This window comes from Crinia signifera, chromosome 11 (assembly GCF_055691185.1).
Source record: "Crinia signifera chromosome 11, ASM5569118v1, whole genome shotgun sequence".
Lineage (NCBI taxonomy): Eukaryota > Metazoa > Chordata > Amphibia > Anura > Myobatrachidae > Crinia > Crinia signifera.
In genome coordinates, this window is record NC_139227.1 from 112,465,685 (window position 1) to 112,489,017 (window position 23,333).

Consider the following 23,333-nt stretch of genomic DNA (forward strand, 5'->3'; position numbering starts at 1 on the left):
GGACTGCCCTACTGCCCAAGCACAGGTCTCCAGAAACATGGCGCCCGCTCTTGTTTCCAGGGACCCTCCAGGGATAATTATGTATATATGAGTGCCAGGTGTGTGGTGTGGGTCCCCCTGGACCTGTATGCTATAGTGTAAGAGGTAAGAAATAATAGAACATCACTTGTTCACTCTCACAACATCCGGAAGGAAGGCGGCTCTGGTCACGATGGACAGAAGGGGATTCTTGCCTCCAGTATAACGCACCTAGGAATGGTCTCATTAGAATCCCCCGTATTAATATGCACATCTTTCCCTTAGTGCAGATACTCTTCAGCGGCTACACAAGTCTTTACCTACAAAGACGACATCTTTATCATTTGTGTAGCTTTTCCCCGTTAAATTATTCCGCTGTCACGGATCTAATAACATATATAAGATAATTAGCTGTAAGCAATCACAAAACAATAAATGTGATGAAAACACTGACAAGTGATAAAAAAACAACTGAAGCGACAACCCAACTTGGCGCATTCAGACCCTCCCGCTTTCTGTTGTTTAGGAAACACGGACATGAGCATAACAAAAAGTGACATGTAGCTCACACTTTCTCGCTGCCGTATAGAGAAAGACAATGTGTAAAGCGCACTTTTAGGGAAATTAAATGCCTGCACAAATATTTATATATACTACTACTACAGTAATAAGCATTAGTGAATATTGAGTTATGGCAGAAAGCATTGCGGATCTCTGCAAAGTGAAGACGTGGTTCCTTGTTGATACAAATGCCGCAGCCGATTACAGCAGTAATATGTAGCAGGATTACTGTTCTTGCCAGTCAAAGCGATGTGGAAATGATGTGAATGTGGACAGTGCATGTAGCGCACACAAGCAGATGCTCACCGCAGCCGCTGTCGTTGCGGCATTCGTTCGTTAGGAGCTTTTAGCACTTTTATTTCTAGATCAACCATCTAGAAAAGGCCATCCGAAAGCAATATCTAACAATAAGTGGTGATTCCGTTGGAGAGGTTTTTGCCATTCAATCCCGGGCGGGTGTTCAGACGGTGGCGTCTCAAACTTTGACGTGCGCAGCTTACTGTGCCAACCTGAATCAGGACCCATGTGAAACATAGATGAAAAGAGTTGCATGGCCCCACATATGCGCTGATAAGAGTGTACAATACAAGCTGCAGGGTGTGTATGAAATGTCAACATGAAGAATGTCAACAACATAATGTCAACAAGTTTCTAATGTTAACATTCAGTGTCAACATGTGCGTTATGTGCAATGCGTTATGTGCAATGTCAACATTTCCAATGTCGAAAGTGACATAATATCAATATTGTCATACAGTTGACATCGTGAATGTCGACAGTTGTCATGCCGACAGTGTTTTGAATTGATTTTAGAGGGTTTTTCAGACCTGATCAGTTTTCTGCTCATTTGCAGAGCCCTGCGATCCGATAGCTGCCGCCCTGGAATCCCGCCCCGTGCAAGGCTGCAAAGTAAATGCGAAAATATCGCAGATCGGCGAATTGCTGCAAATCCATTCGCAACTCACTGACCATCGATGCTTTTCCCAGTCTGTGCGTAATCCAGGACTTACACGTGTGGTGCGATAAAATCAGGCTGATGAAGGCCAAAGCTGAAGATGCCTGGACACGCCTGCGTTTTCCCTGACACGCCCAGTAAACGGTCAGTTACCGCCCCAAACGGAGGCTTACTGTCAATCAATGGCTGGCAAGTAAGAAAGATGCTGGATGTTATTGGCGGATGGCCGAGCGTATGCGTTTGTGTATGTGTGCAGTCAACTGATAATCGGCCGGGCGTCAAATTGTAGTCTGATGCTAAAATAAAATGCTGACATAATGCATGTCGACATTATGGCCATATGAACATTATGTCCTGCCGATATTTTGACTGTCAGCATTTTGTCTATGTCAATTTAATCACTGCATAGCGTTCTCCATAGGACTTAGGGCCTTATTCAGGTCTGTACGCTCGCATGCGAGATCGATGTTTGCTAAATGCGCATGCACACACCCAACATTGCGTCCGGTGGGCGTGGGGGGCATGGGGCGTGGCGTGGGGGGCATCAGGCCTGGGGACTCCCCCATGGGAACGTCCAGCATTTTGTGGGCGTTGCCATGAGAATGCTGGGCGTTCCCATGGAAATCTCCCGGTGACGTGGTGCCAGGGGTGGTAGCTGCCATCACCGGATGTCAGCTGCCCGCCCACTTCCTTCAGAGCGCACACGCACATCTATGGCTGCTCTGGGCAACCTTAGATGTGCGTGTACCTTCCACATCATTTGATGGCCGGCGACCAATCGAATGATGTGGGTATTCCCCCCCGCAGGCTACAAATGGATGTTTATGTAAAAGCATCCATTCGCATCCAGTGCGTGCGAACACATACTACGCCAGGCCACCATTCGCAAGGCGGGGTTTAGTGCGAATTCACATCCTTGCGAATCAACCAGAATAAACCCCTCAATGTATTTAATTTGTATTGGTCTCTGCTGCATTATTCATTTACTCATCATTGTCCAGCTAGGATCCCACAATTCTGGTCTTTAAACCAGAGTTCATCTGTAACACAGATACCTGCACAGTCTTTGTGGCTGAATACTGTAACGTGTGATACCTGCGCGGTAAATAACCTGACATGGGGTAAGAGGGTGAGGTCACGTGATAGAATCCGTCCTGACCATGGCAGCTGTGTCTATGCCTGAGACTGACAGCTGAGAGCTGGCACTGAGATTGGCAGTGGCTGCCATTGTAGTGGAGTCCCAAATGGTTGGCGCAGACGTAGCCTAAAGTGTTCTGGGTGGAGGTTTTTCCTCTGGCAGGATCTCTGGCCATATTTAGACAGAGGGATGAGTCTACGGGGACATGATATATGTTTGCAATGGTTTCCTGTAAAATAACCCATGTAAGTACTGTGGCGTGATGCATATAAATGGCAGTTACCATCTGCACAATGCAATATACTGACCATCAGCCCTGATGTCAGTTCTGTTACTGTCTTCTCTCTCTCACATAATAGAGCCAGTCTCTGGGTGCCCAGTGCTGGTCCTGGCACAGGCAGGCTATGGTGGAGGTGTGCAGCTAGTGTCATCTCCCTTCACCTTCTCTCTTCTCCCTCCACCCCATTCTCTGTGACACAAATACCCCTGTAGGCACACTATGTATAACAGTCCAGGGTGCAGGTCATTTGCTTTCTTAGTAGTAATGGAACATAATCTTCTATATATTTGGCTACATCTGTCACTCAAAGTGGGTGTCTGTGTCTATAAGGGCTGTTTCACACAGTACGGTTCCTGCCGCACGGTGAAATCCCGTACGGCCAGGGAGCCGTGCCGCACTCAGCAGTTGTGAATGGACACTATTGTGTCCATTCACACGGGACGGCCACGGCCCGGCCGCACGGCTGCAGCCGGATCCCCCCACTGGAAGGGACGGCTGCCGGGCTGTGGCCATCCCTGCCATTATAAAATTCTGAGTGCGGCGCGGCTCCCTGGCCGTACGGGATTTCACCGTGCGGCAGGAACCGTACTGTGTGAAACAGCCCTAACGCTCTGTTCCTGGACTTTCCTCCTTAATGTGTGATTGCCTTCATCTGTGCTGAACACCTTTCTGAGAAATTAACCTGTTTAAAACAGGTGATGGCAATCATACATTAAGGGGAAGTCTAGAAACAGAGCATTGTGTCCCTCCTGGAGAGGGTCATGTTGGGAGGTATGTGACAGAGAACCAGCCCAGTGAGCCCACAGACAGTGCCAGACACCCACTGCCTTCCCATGTTGCCCAGCACTGCTACTCCACAGCCACCAGGTGAGCGCCCCCCTCCCGCGATTTGCGGCAAAACCGCCCCCCCCCCCTCCCGCGATTCGCGGCAAAAACACCCGCTCCCCCGCGACCCCCCCTACCGCGATTCGCAGCAAAAACACCCCCGCGACCCCCCCTCCCGCAATTCGCTGCAAAAAGAACCCCCCCACGACCCCGCCCGCAATTCGCGGCATAACCACCACCCCGCGACCCCCCCCTCCCGCAAATCGCGGCAAACCCTCCCCCGTGACCCCCCCCCGATTCGCGGAAAACCCCCCCCACGACCTCCCTCCCGCGATTCGCGGCAAAAAGAACCCCCCCGCGACCCCCCCTTGCACGATTGGCGGCACCCCCCCTGCGACCCCCCTCCCGCGATTCGCGGCACCCCCCCCCCGCAATTGGCAGCAGCCCCAGGATTAAATGGCACATGCAAAACACTGACATGGCTATGGTCGACAATGAAAAAGGTTGACATGAGTTTTTGAAGATTTATTTTTAATTTTTTAAATTTTTTCATATTCATTGTCATGTGTCGACATGGACACCAATGAAGTGGCACACTTATGTCAACATTTACATGTGTTGACCTTTCTGTGTTGATTTTTTCTTGTGGCGATTCGCGTCACACCCCCCCGCAACCCCCCCTCCCGCGATTCGCGGCACCCCCCGTGACCCCCCACCTCCCGCAATTCGCGGCAACCCCCCACCGGAACCCCTGTGAACCCCGCCCTCCAGCGATTCGCGGCACCCACCCCCGTGACCCCCCCCCCTCCCGCAATTCGCGGCACCCCCCCGTGATTCGCGGCAGCTCCAGAATTAAATTGCACATGGAAAACACTGACATGGCTATGGTCGACAATGAAAAAGGTTGACATGAGTTTTTGAAGGTTTTTTGTCATTTTTTTGAATATTTTCATATTTATTCTCATGTGTCGACATGGACACCAATGAAGTGCCACACTTATGTCAACATTTACATGTGTTGACCTTTCTGTGTTGATTTTTTTCTTGTGGCGATTCGCGTCACACCCCCCGCAACCCCCCCTCCGGCGATTCGCGGCACCCCGGCACCCCCCCCCCCACGACCCCCCCCCTCCCGCAATTCGCGGAAACCCCCCACCGGAACCCCCATGAACCCCGCTCTCCCGCGATTCGCGGCACCCACCCCCCGCAACCCCCCGCCTCCCGCAAATCGCGGCACCCCCCGCAATTCGCGGCAGCCCCAGGATTAAATGGCACATGCAAAACACTGGCACGGCTATGGTCGACAATGAAAAAGGTTGACATGAGTTTTTGAAGATTTATTTCATTTTTTGAATGTTTTCATATTCATTGTCATGTGTCAACATGGACACCAATGAAGTGGCACACTTATGTCAACATTTACATGTGTTGACCATTCTGTGTTGATTTTTTCTTGTGGCGATTCGCGTCACACCCCCCCGCAACCCCCCCTCCCGCGATTCGCGGCACCCCCCACCTCCCGCAATTCGCGGCAACCCCCCACCGGAACCCCTGTGAACCCCGCCCTCCCGCGATTCGCGGCACCCAACCCCGCGACCCCCCCTCCCGCAATTCGCGGCACCCCCCGTGATTCGCGGCAGCTCCAGAATTAAATTGCACATGGAAAACACTGACATGGCTATGGTCGACAATGAAAAAGGTTGACATGAGTTTTTGAAGGTTTTTTGTCATTTTTTGAATATTTTCATATTCATTCTCATGTGTCGACATGGACACCAATGAAGTGCCACACTTATGTCAACATTTACATGTGTTGACCTTTCTGTGTTGATTTTTTTCTTGTGGCGATTCGCGTCACACCCCCCGCAACCCCCCCTCCGGCGATTCGCGGCACCCCCCCACGACCCCCCCCCCCTCCCGCAATTCGCGGCAACCCCCCACCGGAACCCCCATGAACCCCGCTCTCCCGCGATTCGCGGCACCCACCCCCCGCAACCCCCCCCCTCCCGCAAATCGCGGCACCCCCCGCAATTCGCGGCAGCCCCAGGATTAAATGGCACATGCAAAACACTGGCACGGCTATGGTCGACAATGAAAAAGGTTGACATGAGTTTTTGAAGATTTATTTCATTTTTTGAATGTTTTCCTATTCATTCTCATGTGTCAACATGGACACCAATGAAGTGGCACACTTATGTCAACATTTACATGTGTTGACCATTCTGTGTTGATTTTTTCTTGTGGCGATTCGCGTCACACCCCCCCGCAACCCCCCCTCCCGCGATTCGCGGCACCCCCCACCTCCCGCAATTCGCGGCACCCCCCGTGATTCGCGGCAGCTCCAGAATTAAATTGCACATGGAAAACACTGACATGGCTATGGTCGACAATGAAAAAGGTTGACATGAGTTTTTGAAGTTTTTTTTTTCATTTTTTGAATATTTTCATATTCATTCTCATGTGTCGACATTGACACCAATGAAGTGCCACACCTATGTCAACATTTACATGTGTTGACCTTTCTGTGTTGATTTTTTCTTGTGGCGATTCGCGTCACACCCCCCCCCCACCCCCCCCCCACTCCCGCGATTCACGGCACACACACACCCCCCCGCGATTCTCGGCACCCCACCCCGTGACCCCCCCTCCCGTGATTCACGGCACACACCCCGCGACCCCCCCTACCATGATTCGCCGCAACCCCCGCCCCCGTAACCCCCCTCCCGCGATTTGCGGCAACCCACCCCGCGACCCCCCTCCCGCGATTCTCTGCAATCCCTCCCGCGATTCGCAGCATCCACCCCCCTACAACCCCCCCTCCTGCAATTCGCGGCACCCCCCGCGACCCCCCCTCCTGCAATTCGCGGCACCCTCCGCGACCCCCCCTCCCGCGATTCGCGGACACCTAAGTTGCAATACAGGGCATCTTTCATACAATTCTAACCATATTTCTCATATACAAACGTTCACAAATTAAGGGGGCGCAGCCCCTTACGACGGTGTGAAGAGCGCCCGTAGGGCGCGATGAATCACCTAGTAATATTATAAATGGCCTCTCCAGACCCTCATATACTCTGTCATGTACATTCTCTACTGAGAACTTGCAGACACTGAATGAAAGGACACATATTGCTGCTTCGCTCCCCATAACTCTGTCGCTGCCTTGCCTCCATATCCCTCCATTGCTGCCTCTCCCCAGTATACCTCTATTGCTGCCTCTCCCCAGTATACCTCTATTGCTGCCTCTCCTCAGTATACCTCCATTGCTGCCTCTCCCCAGTATACCTCTATTGCTGCCTCTCCTCAGTATACCTCTATTCCTGCCTCTCCCCAGTATACCTCTATTCCTGCCTCTCCCCAGTATACCTCTATTGCTGCCTCACCCCAGTATACCTCTATTCCTGCCTCTCCCCAGTATACCTCTATTCCTGACTCACCCCAGTATACCTCTATTCCTGCCTCACCCCAGTATACCTCTATTGCTGCCTCTCCCCAGTATACCTCTATTCCTGCCTCTCCCCAGTATACCTCTATTGCTGCCTTACCCCAGTATACCTCTATTGCTGCCTCACCCCAGTATACCTCTATTCCTGCCTCTCCCCAGTATACCTCTATTGCTGCCTCACCCCAGTATACCTCTATTCCTGCCTCTCCCCAGTATACCTCTATTCCTGCCTCACCCCAGTATACCTCTATTGCTGCCTCTCCCCAGTATACCTCTATTCCTGCCTCTCCCCAGTATACCTCTATTGCTGCCTCACCCCAGTATACCTCTATTGCTGCCTCACCCCAGTATACCTCTATTCCTGCCTCTCCCCAGTATACCTCTATTGCTGCCTCACCCCAGTATACCTCTATTCCTGCCTCACCCCAGTATACCTCTATTCCTGCCTCACCCCAGTATACCTCTATTGCTGCCTCTCCCCAGTATACCTCTATTGCTGCCTCACCCCAGTATACCTCTATTGCTGCCTCACCCCAGTATACCTCTATTCCTGCCTCTCCCCAGTATACCTCTATTGCTGCCTCACCCCAGTATACCTCTATTGCTGCCTCACCCCACTATACCTCTATTCCTGCCTCTCCCCAGTATACCTCTATTGCTGCCTCACCCCAGTATACCTCTATTCCTGCCTCACCCCAGTATACCTCTATTCCTGCCTCACCCCAGTATACCTCTATTGCTGCCTCTCCCCAGTATACCTCTATTGCTGCCTCACCCCAGTATACCTCTATTGCTGCCTCACCCCAGTATACCTCTATTGCTGCCTCACCCCAGTATACCTCTATTGCTGCCTCACCCCAGTATACCTCTATTCCTGCCTCTCCCCAGTATACCTCTATTGCTGCCTCACCCCAGTATACCTCTATTGCTGCCTCACCCCAGTATACCTCTATTGCTGCCTCACCCCAGTATACCTCTATTCCTGCCTCACCCCAGTATACCTCTATTGCTGCCTCACCCCAGTATACCTCCATTGCTGCCTCACCCCAGTATACCTATATTCCTGCCTCTCCCCAGTATACCTCTATTCCTGCCTCTCCCCAGTATACCTCTATTCCTGCCTCTCCCCAGTATACCTCTATTCCTGCCTCTCCCCAGTATACCTCTACTCCTGCCTCTCCCCAGTATACCTCTATTGCTGCCTCTCCCTAGTATACCTCCATTGCTGCCACCCCAGTATACCTCTATTCCTGCCTCTCCCCAGTATACCTCTATTCCTGCCTCTCCCCAGTATACCTCTATTGCTGCCTCATCTCAGTATACCTCTATTCCTGCCTCACCCCAGTATACCTCTATTGTTGCCTCTCCCCAGTATACCTCTATTGTTGCCTCTCCCCACATACCTATATTGCTGCATTACCTCCATATGCCACCATTGCTGCATTACACACCTATATCTCCATCACTGGCGGCTAGGCAAGCAGGGAGAGAGGCTTATTCGCTGCTCGCATGTGCTGTGTGCGCTGCTCCCTTCATCAGCACCCAGGAAGCAAGCGAGCGGGTACACTGGGTACAGTGGGAGGAATCAGGAATGTGGGCACTTCCACCGCGTCCCTGACTCATATCAGCTGTTCGAGCAGCAGTGCTTTTGTTCTTGCTGCTCCCCGCAGACCTCGCGGCCCTGTCTCCCCCAAGCCACTGCAGGGTCTGCAACACTATAGTAACGCCACCGGGTGAGCCTTTGATCATCTCTGCTGCACGGCATTTATTCAGTACAGCTGCTCTTGGAAAGCGATGAGCACGCCCCCAGGTGTGACGGAAATGGGGGTCGCTGTGCTAGGCCACACCTCCTCTACGAGGGGCGCCAACCATCTAATGGACAAAACCATGTGCACTGCAGGTGGGGCAGATGTAACATGTGCAGGGAGAGTTAGATTTGGGTGCGATTTATACTTCAAACTGAAATCTATATTGCAGTGTAAAAATAAGGCAGCCAGTATTTACTCTGCACAGAAACAAAATAACTCCCCCAAATCTAACTCTCTGCACATGTTACATCTGCCCCACCTGCAGTGCAGCATGTTTTTTGTCCATAAGAGAGAGAATTAGTTTTTTCGAATGAACCAGAATCAGGCCCTATGTTTCGGGGATTGTGTATATATTTGGTAGTGGATTGCTATTAGCGATCCATTCCCAATTTTCTTTGCAAGGGGCATTTACTCTTTCTGTCTGAGCGGAGGCTTTCTCCTCGCAGTCTGTCCACTGCAAATTCTAACATTAGCGGACAGATCTGAAACAGGCCTATTACTCCTGTTCAATGACATCCTCCTTGTTTTTTTTTTTATTTCAACATTATATATTAGAGTTAATTACAATTTCCTATTATAATGTTTCTCCTGCTTTTAATAGCGTGAAATAGGACATGTATATTAACCATGTATCTATATATATAGTTCCCACTCTACATTGGATCGTAGCTGTTGCATAGAGAAAGCTTTAGGGACATCGGCTTAGTTTTTCGATCACTTGACAAACGGAACCATGCGTGACGACGCTAACACCACGGCTGAATCTGCTCACTCCCGGGAAAGGCACTGCCTCCGCCATGCACGACTTGTCACCTGTTCCCGGCACACCTACATCCCCTTTCTCTCAAAAGACAGGACACATCTGCCACTTCCTCTAGTCTATGTCCCCGTAACAACTGTCGAGCAACAAAAAGATTGATTAGCAGTCAAAACCGTTGCACAACACCAGATTTTGGTAGGTTAAGCTGCTGATCCAGCAAGGGAGGGTGTGAAATTTCCAGCAGCCCGTGCCAATGTTTTGGTACGCAAAGAGCAGCCGTGTAAATCACTGGGAAGCGCAGCCAAACAGGACGAGGCATTACATATAATGTCTTCCCCTGGCTCGGAGCGGCAATGTGGAAAAGGCTACGAGACAAGGACAGATACAAGCAGAGACACTGAGTGCGGGAAATTTGCTTGATGAATTTTGATATCCATTTTAATGTCCAGCCAAGTGTACAGAATCGCCATAAGACGATAAAAGTGTATGTGCCCTGTAGGCTTGTGATGTGCTGAGTACAGGGAAACGTAACCAGCGGAGAGAAGGAATACCAGGGCTGGGAGCCTAATCACGCCATTTTATTCAGTAACTGCTGGCAAATGTGATGTGCAGATAAATATCCGGGGCTTAGATTTAAGTGAAATATGGTAGCGTGCGCAGCACGATGCAATCATTTAGGATTCATTTGCAGAAAATCCTAACCATCTGGCTACAAGAGTATGTAGCAACAAATTATGCTGGATGCTGCAAACTGTTGTCCCCTCTGGCAAGCGATGGCTTTGTGAGTTTGTCTGTGACAGACAGACAGAAACGGAGCTTCTTCAGGGTGCGAAATGTGGATTCTTCAAATAGTTGTCTGCACCTGAGTAATTGTTAGTACAAGAGGAATCCACATGTGGGAATGCTATGTGCTTGTCTGCAGGTGCAAGGTATTGTATAAATGTGCTCACAATAGGACTATATATATAATAGAGATATAGTAACTCATTTGTAAGGAATAGTGTTATGGTAGAATTACTGAACATGGAAAATAGAATTACTAAAGTTCCATGTGAATCCATTACACCGTCAGCATGGACGTTGTATTACTGCCTCATAGCACTGAGGTCATGGGTTCAATTCCCACCATGGCCCTAACTGTGCGGAGTTTGTATATTATCCCCATGCTTGAGTGGGTTTCCTCCGGGTACTCCATTTTCCTCCCACAATCCAAAAATATACTGGTAGGTTAATTGGCTCCCAACAAAATTAACCCTAGTAGGTCTGTGTGTGCGGTACATGTGGTAGGGAATATAGAGTGTGAGCTCCACTGGGGCAGGGACTGATGTGATTGTTCAACTATTCTCTGTACAGCGCTGCGGAATCTGTGTGTGCTATATAAATAACTCAGAATTAATAATAATTCTGAGTAATGTGTACAGGGAATAATGCCGGATTTGGATTAATCTCTCACATCCGGAATGACACTGGAGCAAGTGCAGATATTACTGCGTATGCTTGGCACTAGGCACGCACTCAGAAGTGTACGACTCCGAATCAGTACCTAGAGCGTATGCACTACTCCTGGGAAATGGATAAACTAAAAAGGAAATGCTGCAAAGGATTTTAATAAAATACAAAAACTTGCCAAAAGCTCGTCCTATATTGGAATATATGTCAGTGCGTGGTCGCGACCCAAAAATGGGCAGACTAGATGGGCCAAGTGGTTCTGGCCCATCTAGTTTTCTGCCGTCAAATTCTATGTTTATATGTTTCTATGGTTATGGGTACTAGGATTGTGGTATAAGCGCAAATAATTTATTAAGCATCGACACTATAAAATAATTTATGTGTCTTTGTCATATGGAACTGGGATGGATCGGTCCTTGCATGATACTGGGTGTTTTGGCGTGGCAACAATGCGAGCACCCTCAACAGCCCTGACTTGTGAGTGTCACATGATGCTGCTTTCACACCGCAGAAACGGGTAAGACCCGCTATTCTTAAACGGGACTTTAAAACGGGTCTGAGCCTTAAGACCTTTCACATTGCAGGTGTAAACCATTATAAAAAGCATTTAATACCATTCACACATTCAACCCGTTTAACGCCCAAGGGACATGTTCCAAGCCATAGAAATAAAGCTCTCACACTGCAGCTCTTAAACAGTAAGTTGCCGGTGGTTTTTTGCCGTTTTAAACGGGTAGAGCTGCAGTGTGAATGCTCCAGGGTACTTTAACCGTTTAACAAATACCGGTATTTGTTAAACGGTTCAAAAGCAGGGTCCTACTCCTTTTAGAGCCGTTTTCTTGGCAGTGTGAACGGCTCTATTTCTATTGCTTGGAACGTGTCCCTTGGGGGTTAAACGGGTTGAATGTGTGAATGGTATTAAATGCTTTTTAAAACGGTTTTCACCTGCAATGTGGAAGGCCTTAAGGCTCAGACCCGTTTTAAAGTCCCATTTAAGAATGCAATGTGAAAGCAGCATGAAAGGGGTATGAGTGTGTAAGAAAATCTGTGGGTGTGTGGGTGTGTGTGTGTGAGTGCGTATGGAGAAGAGAAGACGGCGTCTGACTGATCTTGCTTTGTGTGTGACAGATCAGCCCCAATGGGTTGTGCGTTGTTCCGCATGGGTCAGCATCACCCACTGTGGCCTAGCTTGTACAAAAGAAGGTGTGGCTTCATGTCTTTAAAGCCACACCCCCAGGTATGACATTTTTACAGTGTGTCATTTCCTATTCTCAATATGCTCCAAGAGCAGCTGAGCACGATGCACGCCTCTCCTGGTACATTGCGTATGATGCATGCATAATCCATCACTATTGGTTGGTGACACCAGCCAATGGAATGACAGCAAAATAGCGAGCAGCTCTGCAGTCCGCACCCCCCTAATGACACCACTGACATGGCGGGGCTAGGCAGCGATGACACAAGACAACTTCCCTGTGAAAACACTGCAAAACCCGGCAATATAGAATATACCATTGACTGATCAGTATCCAATGTATCCAAATAATGTAATCAGTCGGGACGTAGCCTGCCCCTCTGTGATGTGTCAGGTACGATTACACCCTTATTTATTCCTTTTGCAATTCATAACACAAAAATGACATTACACATTTATTAGCAGATTTAGCTACGAGGAAAAAAGCCTTAATTCAGATAATGACAGAAGGAAAATATCTATTTGTACAATTGTTTTCTTGCCGCTCGCTGACCCCTGTCTTAGATAACTGCAGCAATCTGCTTCAATATAGGAACACTGATGACAAGAAGACACCTACCAGTCTGTCTCGGAATCAGATATATAAACAAAGGTGCAATTACTCAGACGTGGCAGCACGATACATGGTGACACAAAGGTATACCTCCTTCTTCTCCATCTTATTCTGAATCTCCTGGATAGTACCTTGTTTGCCCATTGGGGTGAGATCGGCTAATTACTAACACTACTAATTACTCATATGTAGATGTGGGCTTATTAAGGGATGCAGACAATCTGTTGTTTTAAATGCCACGCTTTGTTAATACAGTATACCCCATAGTTTAATTCATAAAATTATGGTATTCCCAAAAACCAGGGCACAGAGACAAAATGCCATGCTTTACATTATACCAACCTCACGCTGACCACCTGCAACTCAGCTCTGGAAAGACTGAGAACGTTAGATAAAGGCGGCAAGACTCCCTAATCATTAGGGAGACTCCCTGAAATAGCAGCAATCTCCCCGACTCCCTGCAGAGACTAGAAATCTCCATGATTACACCTAACAAACATTATGTAGCTGGAGGAAAACCCGATCCATCCCAGTTCCCTATGATGAAGATACATAAATAATTGTATAATAAATTAGTTGTGCTTAAACCTGTCCAACATCCTAGTACCCGTAATATTTTTGGGTCACGACCATGCACAGACATGTATTCCAATATAGGACTAGCTTTATTAAAATCCCTTTGCAGCATTTACGTTTTTAGTTCTTACATTTCCCATGAGTAGGGCATACGTTCTATTTGATCTATTTTAAACTATAAGGGACTGATTCAGAGTCGTACGCTTCTGATTAGAGGTCTATCGTGCCTAGTACCAAGCATACCCAGTAATATCTGCATTTGCTCCAATGCCATTGTAGATGCGAGAGAGGCATCCAAAACCGGCTCCCCCCCCCCCCCCCGTATTATTACCAGTTATTTATATAGCGCACACATATTCCACAGTGCTGTACAGACAATATTACCAGTTATTATATAGTGCACACATATTCCGCAGCGCTGTACAGAGAATATTATTACCAGTTATTGATATAGCGCACACATATTCCACAGTGCTGTACAGACAATATTACCAGTTATTATATAGCGCACACATATTCCGCAGCGCTGTACAGAGAATATTATTACCAGTTATTTATATAGCGCACACATATTCCACAGTGCTGTACAGACAATATTACCAGTTATTATATAGCGCACACATATTCCGCAGCGCTGTACAGAGAATATTATTACCAGTTATTTATATAGTGCACACATATTGCGCAGCGCTGTACAGAGAATATTATTACCAGTTATTATATAGCGCACACATATTCCGCAGCGCTGTACAGAGACTATTATTACCAGTTATTATATAGCGCACACATATTCCGCAGCGCTGTACAGAGAATATTATTACCAGTTATTTATATAGCGCACACATATTCCACAGTGCTGTACAGACAATATTACCAGTTATTATATAGCGCACACATATTCCGCAGCGCTGTACAGAGAATATTATTACCAGTTATTTATATAGCGCACACATATTCCACAGCGCTGTACAGAGACTATTATTACCAGTTATTATATAGCGCACACATATTCCGCAGCGCTGTACAGAGACTATTATTACCAGTTATTATATAGCGCACACATATTCCGCAGCGCTGTACAGAGAATATTATTACCAGTTATTTATTTAGCGCACACATATTCCGCAGCGCTGTACAGAGACTATTATTACCAGTTATTATATAACGCACACATATTCCGCAGCGCTGTACAGAGAATATTATTACCAGTTATTATATAGCGCACACATATTCCACAGCGCTGTACAGAGACTATTATTACCAGTTATTATATAGCGCACACATATTCCACAGCGCTGTACAGAGACTATTATTACCAGTTATTATATAGCGCACACATATTCCACAGCGCTGTACAGAGACTATTATTACCAGTTATTATATAGCGCACACATATTCCACAGCGCTGTACAGAGACTATTATTACCAGTTATTATATAGCGCACACATATTCCGCAGCACTGTACAGAGAATATTATTACCGGTTATTATATAGCGCACACATATTCCGCAGCGCTGTACAGAGAATATTATTACCAGTTATTATATAGCACACATATTCCACAGCGCTGTACAGAGGATATTTGAGCATTCAATCAGTCCCTGCCCCAGTGGAGCTTACAATCTATATTCCCTACCACATGTACACGCACACACAGACATTCTAGGGTTCATTTTTGTTGGTAGCCAATTGACCTACCAGTATATTTTTGGATTGTGGGAGGAAACTATGGGTCGAATTCGTCCCCTTTCTCTGATGTTCTCTCTCGCCGGGCTGTTTCCTACGGGAAGGGAGGTCTGGGGGTGAGCAGTGTAATGCCCAGCCATGAAAGGGTACGCGGTAAACTTTGACGGTGTCCAAGTTGACTATGTCAACATTTGGGACAAAAACATGAGAAAAACTCATGTCGAACTTCCCATTGTCAACCTGATGCTTAAGTCCACCTTAAAACCGTGTCGGCCTATTTCAGGTGTCAACCTAAGCCCAGTCGAACTCAGTGTTTGACCCAATGCATGTCGATCTTGATGCTTTTTTATAACTTTTAGAACTATTCACGGTACTTCCTCATCTTTGCGGCCACCGCTTACGCCACGGAATTTATGTAGCACCATTGTCCCCTCGCGTAGCTACGTTTTGGGCGCCCCCCACCGCCCATTCAAACCCCCCCAATCCCCCGCAGCCTTACCTTTCACGCTGGTCCCGGCGGCTCCGTTCTTCTGCTGAGGACCATCACAAAATGGCCGCCCCCATACAGCAGACAGTTTCAGAGAACAGTGTGCTATATGGGGTCGGCCATTTTGTGGTGGTCCTCAGCAGAAGAACGGAGCCGCCGGGACCAGCGAAATAGGTAAGCCTGCGGGGGATTGGGGGGAGGTGTAACAATAGCACCGCAGCCCCCGGCGCCCCCATATGCACAGCGCCCCCCCGCGCGGGGGCTGCGGTGCTATAGTTACGCCAGTGCCCTCACGGGCACGCTTCGGGCTCGGTGGCATGCGCTCCACTCGCCACAACTTTTCTAAAGGTAGTAGATGGTGGCGTGAACACAGGAGGGTGGGGTACTTCCTCGCCTTACACAGCAGTTAAGTAGCGGCTAACGTAACTGGTGTAGCAGTGGTCTATTTACTTCTGGCTACACAACACGGTTTTTTACAGAACCTCACCCAAAAGCAGAATGTTTCTGTCTATACTATACAGCTAGGTAGAGAGATGAACAGATTTCTGTAACATATAATTAGCTGCCTGTCTGCATATTTTCTCCATTTAGTAAATGAGACTTTCTGACCTGTATCAGTACATGAGCTCAGCCGAGCAGTAACACCATACCGAGAATGTAATATGTAGCTAAATATTATCTCTATACAATGGTGACAGCTATTCCTGTCTTACAGCCATCTATAGTCACAAAATTGTTGTTTGTCACTTTTAAAATCTAAAATTTAAGCAAAAGGTTAAATTCATTTTAGACTGTTCATGGCTCACATGGTATAAGTTTATTCATGTTATTTCATATCTCATATTTCATAAGTACGATGTGTACAACTGTCTCTGGCATTAATACTACAACGAAACTGACAACATCAGAAGAACATCTAGAAATAAGACACAGAATACATACACTATGCATGGCGGAGGCAGCACGAGAAACAGACAGCAAATTATTTTATGGAGATTACATGTGTTTTTCTTAGCTGGAAGCAATAACAAATATTTGCACATGGGGGACAGCGTTACCATTTAAAGCGTGAGCACACGCAGGGCCAGATATAGCGGCACCGAAAATCCGTCTCTTGGGCGGAACCTGCTATCAACCAATGAAATCTTGCTAATGACCAGCATACAAATGAAGGGACCCGCAATGCTGTATAAGTTTTATAGCTGAAATCCACGTCAGATGCCTGGTACTGGCTTAAAGGGTACAGTGCAGCCAGAAAGTATTCACAGCACTTCACTTTTTCCACATTTTGTTACAGCCTTATATCAAAATGGAATAAATTCATTTTTTCCCCTCAAAATACTACACACAATGCCCTTGATTCTTGTTGACTCTGTAGGCTGCGAGATCCGTCGCCCGTCAAATTGCTTCCCCCCCTTCCGCCACTGTATCCCCTTGCAACCATGCAAGGGCATGTGCCCCTGAGACACATCCCCTCAAATGTCCCGTTCACAATCCCATGGGAACGCCCACCACCCCCCGCCCGCACTGCTCTGTGCGAACGGTCCGGCGACTATATAAGTCGGTGAGTCTGTTCGCCAAGAGAGCCTAGACCTGCGCATACACAGGTAAAAACATCATCAAGCAGAATGACCCCCAATACCCCATAATGACAACGTGAAAAAAGCTTTGGGAGATTTTTGCTAATTTATTAAAAATAAAAAACCTGAGCGCACACATGTACAGTACGTAAGTATTTACAGCCTTTGCTCAATACTTTGTTGATGCACCTTTGGCAGATATTATAGCCTCAAGTCTTTTTGAATATGATGACACAAGCTTGGCACACTATCTGTGGCCAGTTTTGCCCGTTCCTCTTCGCAGCACCTCTCAAGCTCCATCAGGTTGGATGGGAAACGTTGGTACGCGGCCATTTTCTGATCTCTCCAGAGATGTCCAATCAGATTCAAGTCTGCGCTCTGGCTGGGCCAATCAAGGATGTTTACAGACAGTGTTGTGCTGAAGCAACTCTCACCGCACATGATCAGTGTAGCAGACTGTGGACCTCCAGTAACTCTCACCGCACATGCTCAGTGTAACAGTCTGTGGACCTCCCGTATCTCTCACCGCACATGCTCAGTGTAGCACACTGGGGACCTCCGGTATCTCTCACCGCACATGCTCAGTGTAGCACACTCTGGACCTCCAGTAACTCTCACCGCACATGCTCAGTGTAGCAGTCTGGGGACCTCCAGTAACTCTCACCGCACATGCTCAGTGTAGCAGTCTGTGGACCTCCCGTATCTCTCACCACACATGCTCAGTGTAGCAGTCTGTGGACCTCCCGTATCTCTCACCGCACATGCTCCATGTAGCACACTGTGGACCTCCAGTAACTGTCACCGCACATGCTCAGTGTAGCAGTGTGTGGACCTCCCGTATCTCTCACCGCACATGCTCAGTGTAGCAGTCTGTGGACCTCCTGTATCTCTCACTGCACATGCTCAGTGTAGCAGACTGGAGGCCCCCATTAACTCTCACCACACATGCTCAGTGTAGCAGTCTGTGGACCTCCCGTATCTCTCACCGCACATGCTCAGTGTAGCAGTCTGTGGACCTCCTGTATCTCTCACTGCACATGCTCAGTGTAGCAGACTGGAGGCCCCCATTAACTCTCACCGCACATGCTCAGTGTAGCAGTCTGTGGACCTCCTGTATCTCTCACTGCACATGCTCAGTGTAGCAGACTGGAGGCCCCCATTAACTCTTACCGCACATGCTCAGTGTAGCAGTCTGTGGACCTCCCGTATCTCTCACTGCACATGCTCAGTGTAGCAGACTGGAGGCTCCTATTAACTCTCACCACTCTGTATAGCTCTTGGGCAGATGTCACAGTGACAAAGTATTTTATTTTCCTGCAAGATGCCACAGAACCTCATATGTTGCCATATCACCACTGTAATCTGCGATAAACAAATAAATACACCTACACTATTGCACAGGTGAATTTATATGTAATAGACCCTATAGACTAGGGGGGTTATTCTAGTTCACTCTTTCTGTCAAATTCCTTCTTAGATGGACAAAACCATGTGCACTGCAGGGGGGGGGGGAGATGTAAAATGTGCAGAGAGAAGTAGATTTGGGTGAGTTATTTTATTTCTGTGCAGGGAAAATACGGACTGCTTTATTTTTACACTGCAATATAGATCTCACTTTGAAGTAAAACCCCACCCAAATCTAATTCTCTCTGCACAAGTAACATCTACCCCACCTGCAGTGCACATGGTTTTGTCCATCTAAGAAGGAATTTGTCAGAAAGAGTGAACTAGAATAACCCCCTTGGTCTGTTAATATATGAAAGTGCTACTCGTAGTGCCCACAGCACATTGCATTGTATGTTTTGCAGCCCTTTAAATGTCATTAGAAGAAACAGAGCAGACAATAGGGGAACATTTGTCACTTACTCACAGCCAATAAATCAACCACATGGAAAAATAATGCAGATTATACAGGGTGTTTTCTAGCTATGCAAGAAAATAATAATTCAATTAGATCCATGAGTACAAGCATTATATCATTCTGATGGGTTTGGAAGTGACAGGTAAAGCGAGATCTATTGTGTTTATGCAAACTCAAATTAACATCACACACAGACGCCATACTCCTTACTCACTGTACTCTGAGCAGTGCAGAAGCTCGCACTTGTGATACCACAAATAGTTATCAAACAATACAAATAGTTAATGATCAACAAAACTCACAAAGTTGGCAGTACGGACAGAATCATCCTGAGTTATAGGAAAGGAATATTGACTCTGTTTAATAATATGAAGAAATGCACAGGGGCGGATTGGCCCACCGGCAAACCCGGCCATTTCCCGGTGGGCCGGCCCAAAACTCATTAAAAAGGGGCAGGCCGCGCTCCCCCTGGGCTGGCTGGGCCGCGGGTAGCGGCAGTAGCACTTTGCCCAAATCCAAAATGGCCACAGGAGGGCTGCCATACATGCGCGCACAGCGCCTCCCAGCTCCAGTTCCCCCTCCGCCCGGCCAGCAGAAAAAGGAAGCAGCAGCAGGTGAGAGGTGAGCCGCCCCCGCCCCCCCCCCCCCACCGGTGCGCATTACATACTGCTAACACACCCCCCCCCCCCAGACGCGCAATCCTGGGCAGGATTTGAGTCCCAATCCACCCCTGGAAATGCATATTAGTTTTCACCTCACCCAATACAACGATACTCTGCACCTACTGCAGGATGCTCTATGGCATAACGTTCCTCTAAAATAAATATTTAATGATCTGTTTGTCTTTTGTTCCTCTCTCGCCGGAGCGACCATCTCTCTTTGACTCTGCTACTATACTTTATTTTTGCACAATTGTGGGTCACTCGCAAACTGGAACCGTCCATCATGAGATCACTTCTCATTTATCATATATGTGGTGTGATTCCCGATGCTGACATTGTAATATTGCATGACCCCCCCCTTGTAAAATCCACCACCCTGCTCAGTGTCCAGATGCAGTCCATTGCTGAACTGGCTTTACTTTTTATTGCCAGTGACTTCCCATTGTAAGTCCTAACTGCCAGTCACGACAGACACTACAAATACAACCATATTATGTTCTATGTTTCGTGTATTATACGTGTTATGACATAATGACTGTAAGCTTATATAAATGTTCTGACAACATGATTATGAAGTACATTTTTTCAATAAGGATCACAATTAAGTTTTTAATATGTGTTCGCGCAAGAGGCGAAACGAGTTGGCGAAACGCGTTGTTACTTCTGTTTGCTAATTCTACATGTACAAGTATTAAAGCGAATAACAACATTGTCTGGATCATCACAACAGATATCTGAAAAAGATACTTTTTAATAAACGTGTACTTTTTATGAACTTCCGATTCACGTTTCTAGGAAATAACATCTAAGGCTTTGTAGGTCTAATTATAAGACCACCATACGAGGCGCCATCCTACAACTGTTTTGTATGTTTTTGTACTCTGTCATCCAACGGGGGATTGCGTAGGTCAGGCAGCCATCATCTACTTGGCTAAAAAGTTTAGCGTGAAACAGGTGACACACACACACTAAATACTATCATTTGTATTAGATATGTGTGTAAATACTTTTTAGAAAGGAAGACATTCAAACTAGACTTTTAAATGAAACTTATCTTCTTTAAAATATAGTTTATCTCAAGGCTGTTGCTGATAAGGTCGTAGTTAAGGAGAGGTTCAGGAACAGCGTTCCTGCCTGTACCCGCTGAGACTTCCAAACGACCAATGAATGGAGAAGCGGACAAACCCCAACATTATAGCGATAAGTGCCCTGAAAACATTAGTTCTGGGAAAATAGGTAACATCTCGCAGTGTCATTTTAGTCTCCAAGAAGGATTATATGATTAATAAATATTATTAACGTAACAGTGTTCACTGTGTTTGATGATATATACTTGATCATTTTTAAACAAAACTGGTCATTTTTTCTTCGCTGAATATTTTATCATTCATCATTCATAATCACCGCTCACTAAAATGATTTTGTTTTGTGCTTTTACACCGAAATGAAAATGACAATAAAACTCTGATCGGTAATTATTATAATGAAATGGGCTAACTACATAACTCTACCAGGTGCTTGAAACGCAATTAAAATACGATGCTGCCGAGGGCTTTTTTGGTGTTGATATTAGAAAGTTAGATTTTAGGTTTTAATCATTTTTTCCTCATAAGTTAATACATTAATTACCTTACTTTGAGACGTTTCTGTGCTTGGTATTGCGTGTCTAATGGGTTGTGTCTGCTAGGTGTCACTGAAACTAAACAGGAAATTCAATAATCTGTGATTTAATTTCTTATATTTTTTTCACCATTTAACCTCCTGCAGGCTCCCTAATGTCTACCGAGATCTATATTAAATTAAGCACCGATGCTAATGAAGGGCACTAAACGCGGCTGTCAGTAGATTTGTCTTTCATTAGGCACATTATACTCTTACTGAGCTGTAAATGAGTAAACATTAGTTTTGTTAAACCAAGCAAAAGACAGTGAAATCATTCTTAATTGTATACCCTAAAGCCATACGCTTTCTTGCTTCCCTTCCTTCTTTCTCGTACCTTTAATATTTTTCAGAGGATCTGTGAAAGGCTCTCCGGTGGAGATATAAATATCAGCGTCGTGGGGTATGTCTTTAGGTTCGTAAGCCTCGGTACCGTCGGACAGAAACACGCGTCGGGCAGCCGCGTTTAGTCTCAGCTTCACCGTACATCTCTCCAGCAGCTGCAGCAGATATAAAGGTAAGTTCAGCCATGGATGGAGTGAGATTTTAGTCATATAGTGACGATAAATGAAAAGGTTCAGGACTGGAAAATCTAGTCCATTAACCCCTTTTGGCTCCAGCAGTGTAACACATATTGAATTTATTATGTTTAAGATGTAAACAAAGGTGGCGTCATTTATTAATATTATAAACACACGTCAACCTAATAATGGCTCATATTTAGGGTATGAATGACCGGTATATAAAAGATAGCATGTAATATATGTATACACAAACACATTTATCATATTATTAAAAATACAATCTATATTATACAGCACAGTTGAATGTAATATATGCACACACGTTTCTGTGTGGATATAGATATAGACAGAGGGCTTGAACCATTGCTTCTGTTATAGCTGTAATTCTGTAAGCATCAATAGACACATTGGTATCTCAGTCTTCATTTGGAGCACCGAACATGTCTCTACTTTATATTTACTTATCTTTGGCATCTACTTATGTTGGAGCAGAGTTACCATCTCTTCTGTTATATTATATATATATATATATATATATATATATATATATATATATATATATATATATATATATATATACATATACATACATACATACATACACACACACATATACATAAATGATATATATAATTTGGATTTGGTAGATATTTTAGGTCACCTTTTATAAATATAACATATATTATGAAATACGCTTCAATACATTATATACATTATTAATATTATAATGTATAGTTTTGTCGTCATCATCATCAATAATAATAATATGCATTCAATATTTATTTTTCTCATATTTTCTCCTTTTATTACAACTAGTTTTTTTTTTTATATGTTTGTTTTTTTTTACCAAACTAATTTCCTATTTGTTGGTTCTTTTGTTTATGATCACACCAAGGCGATATTTAGATTCTCATCATAGGAACAGTTTTTTAATCTGGCTATTTTTGGACATTTATGTCCACTCCACATACTGACCCTAGAATGTTATCTGTATACAATATATACTTACCAACAATTATATATCTGCCAGAAATGCACAGTGGTATTGCCCTATCTTACTTCAGGAATGACATAACCAACCCCCTTTTTAGTATAATACTTGCAGGGACAACACTACAGAGACCAGCAAGGATCTGTTTTTAACCCTTTGAGTGCCAAGTAATTCCTAATAATACATCGATGAACCCCGGCACCAGTGTAGGGAGTCTGCTTTTAATTCGAAATAAATCCATTCAGTTATTTGACTGCTG

The 23,333-nt window shown here is 46.0% G+C and overlaps 1 protein-coding gene across 5 annotated transcripts in view; it reads right to left on the bottom strand.

Moving 5' to 3' along the window:
* DCDC1 (doublecortin domain containing 1) overlaps window positions 1-23,333 on the bottom strand; it is a 341,410-nt gene that overhangs the window by 304,188 nt on the left and 13,889 nt on the right. For all 5 annotated transcript variants that reach the window (XR_014465436.1, XM_083164256.1, XM_083164255.1 and 2 more), the window contains exon 5: window positions 21,897-22,059. Coding sequence is in view for 4 of the 5 variants with exons in the window: in XM_083164256.1 (XP_083020382.1) it covers window positions 21,897-22,059 (163 nt within the window). In the remaining variant the exon portion in view is untranslated. The remainder of the gene's footprint in view (window positions 1-21,896; window positions 22,060-23,333) is intronic.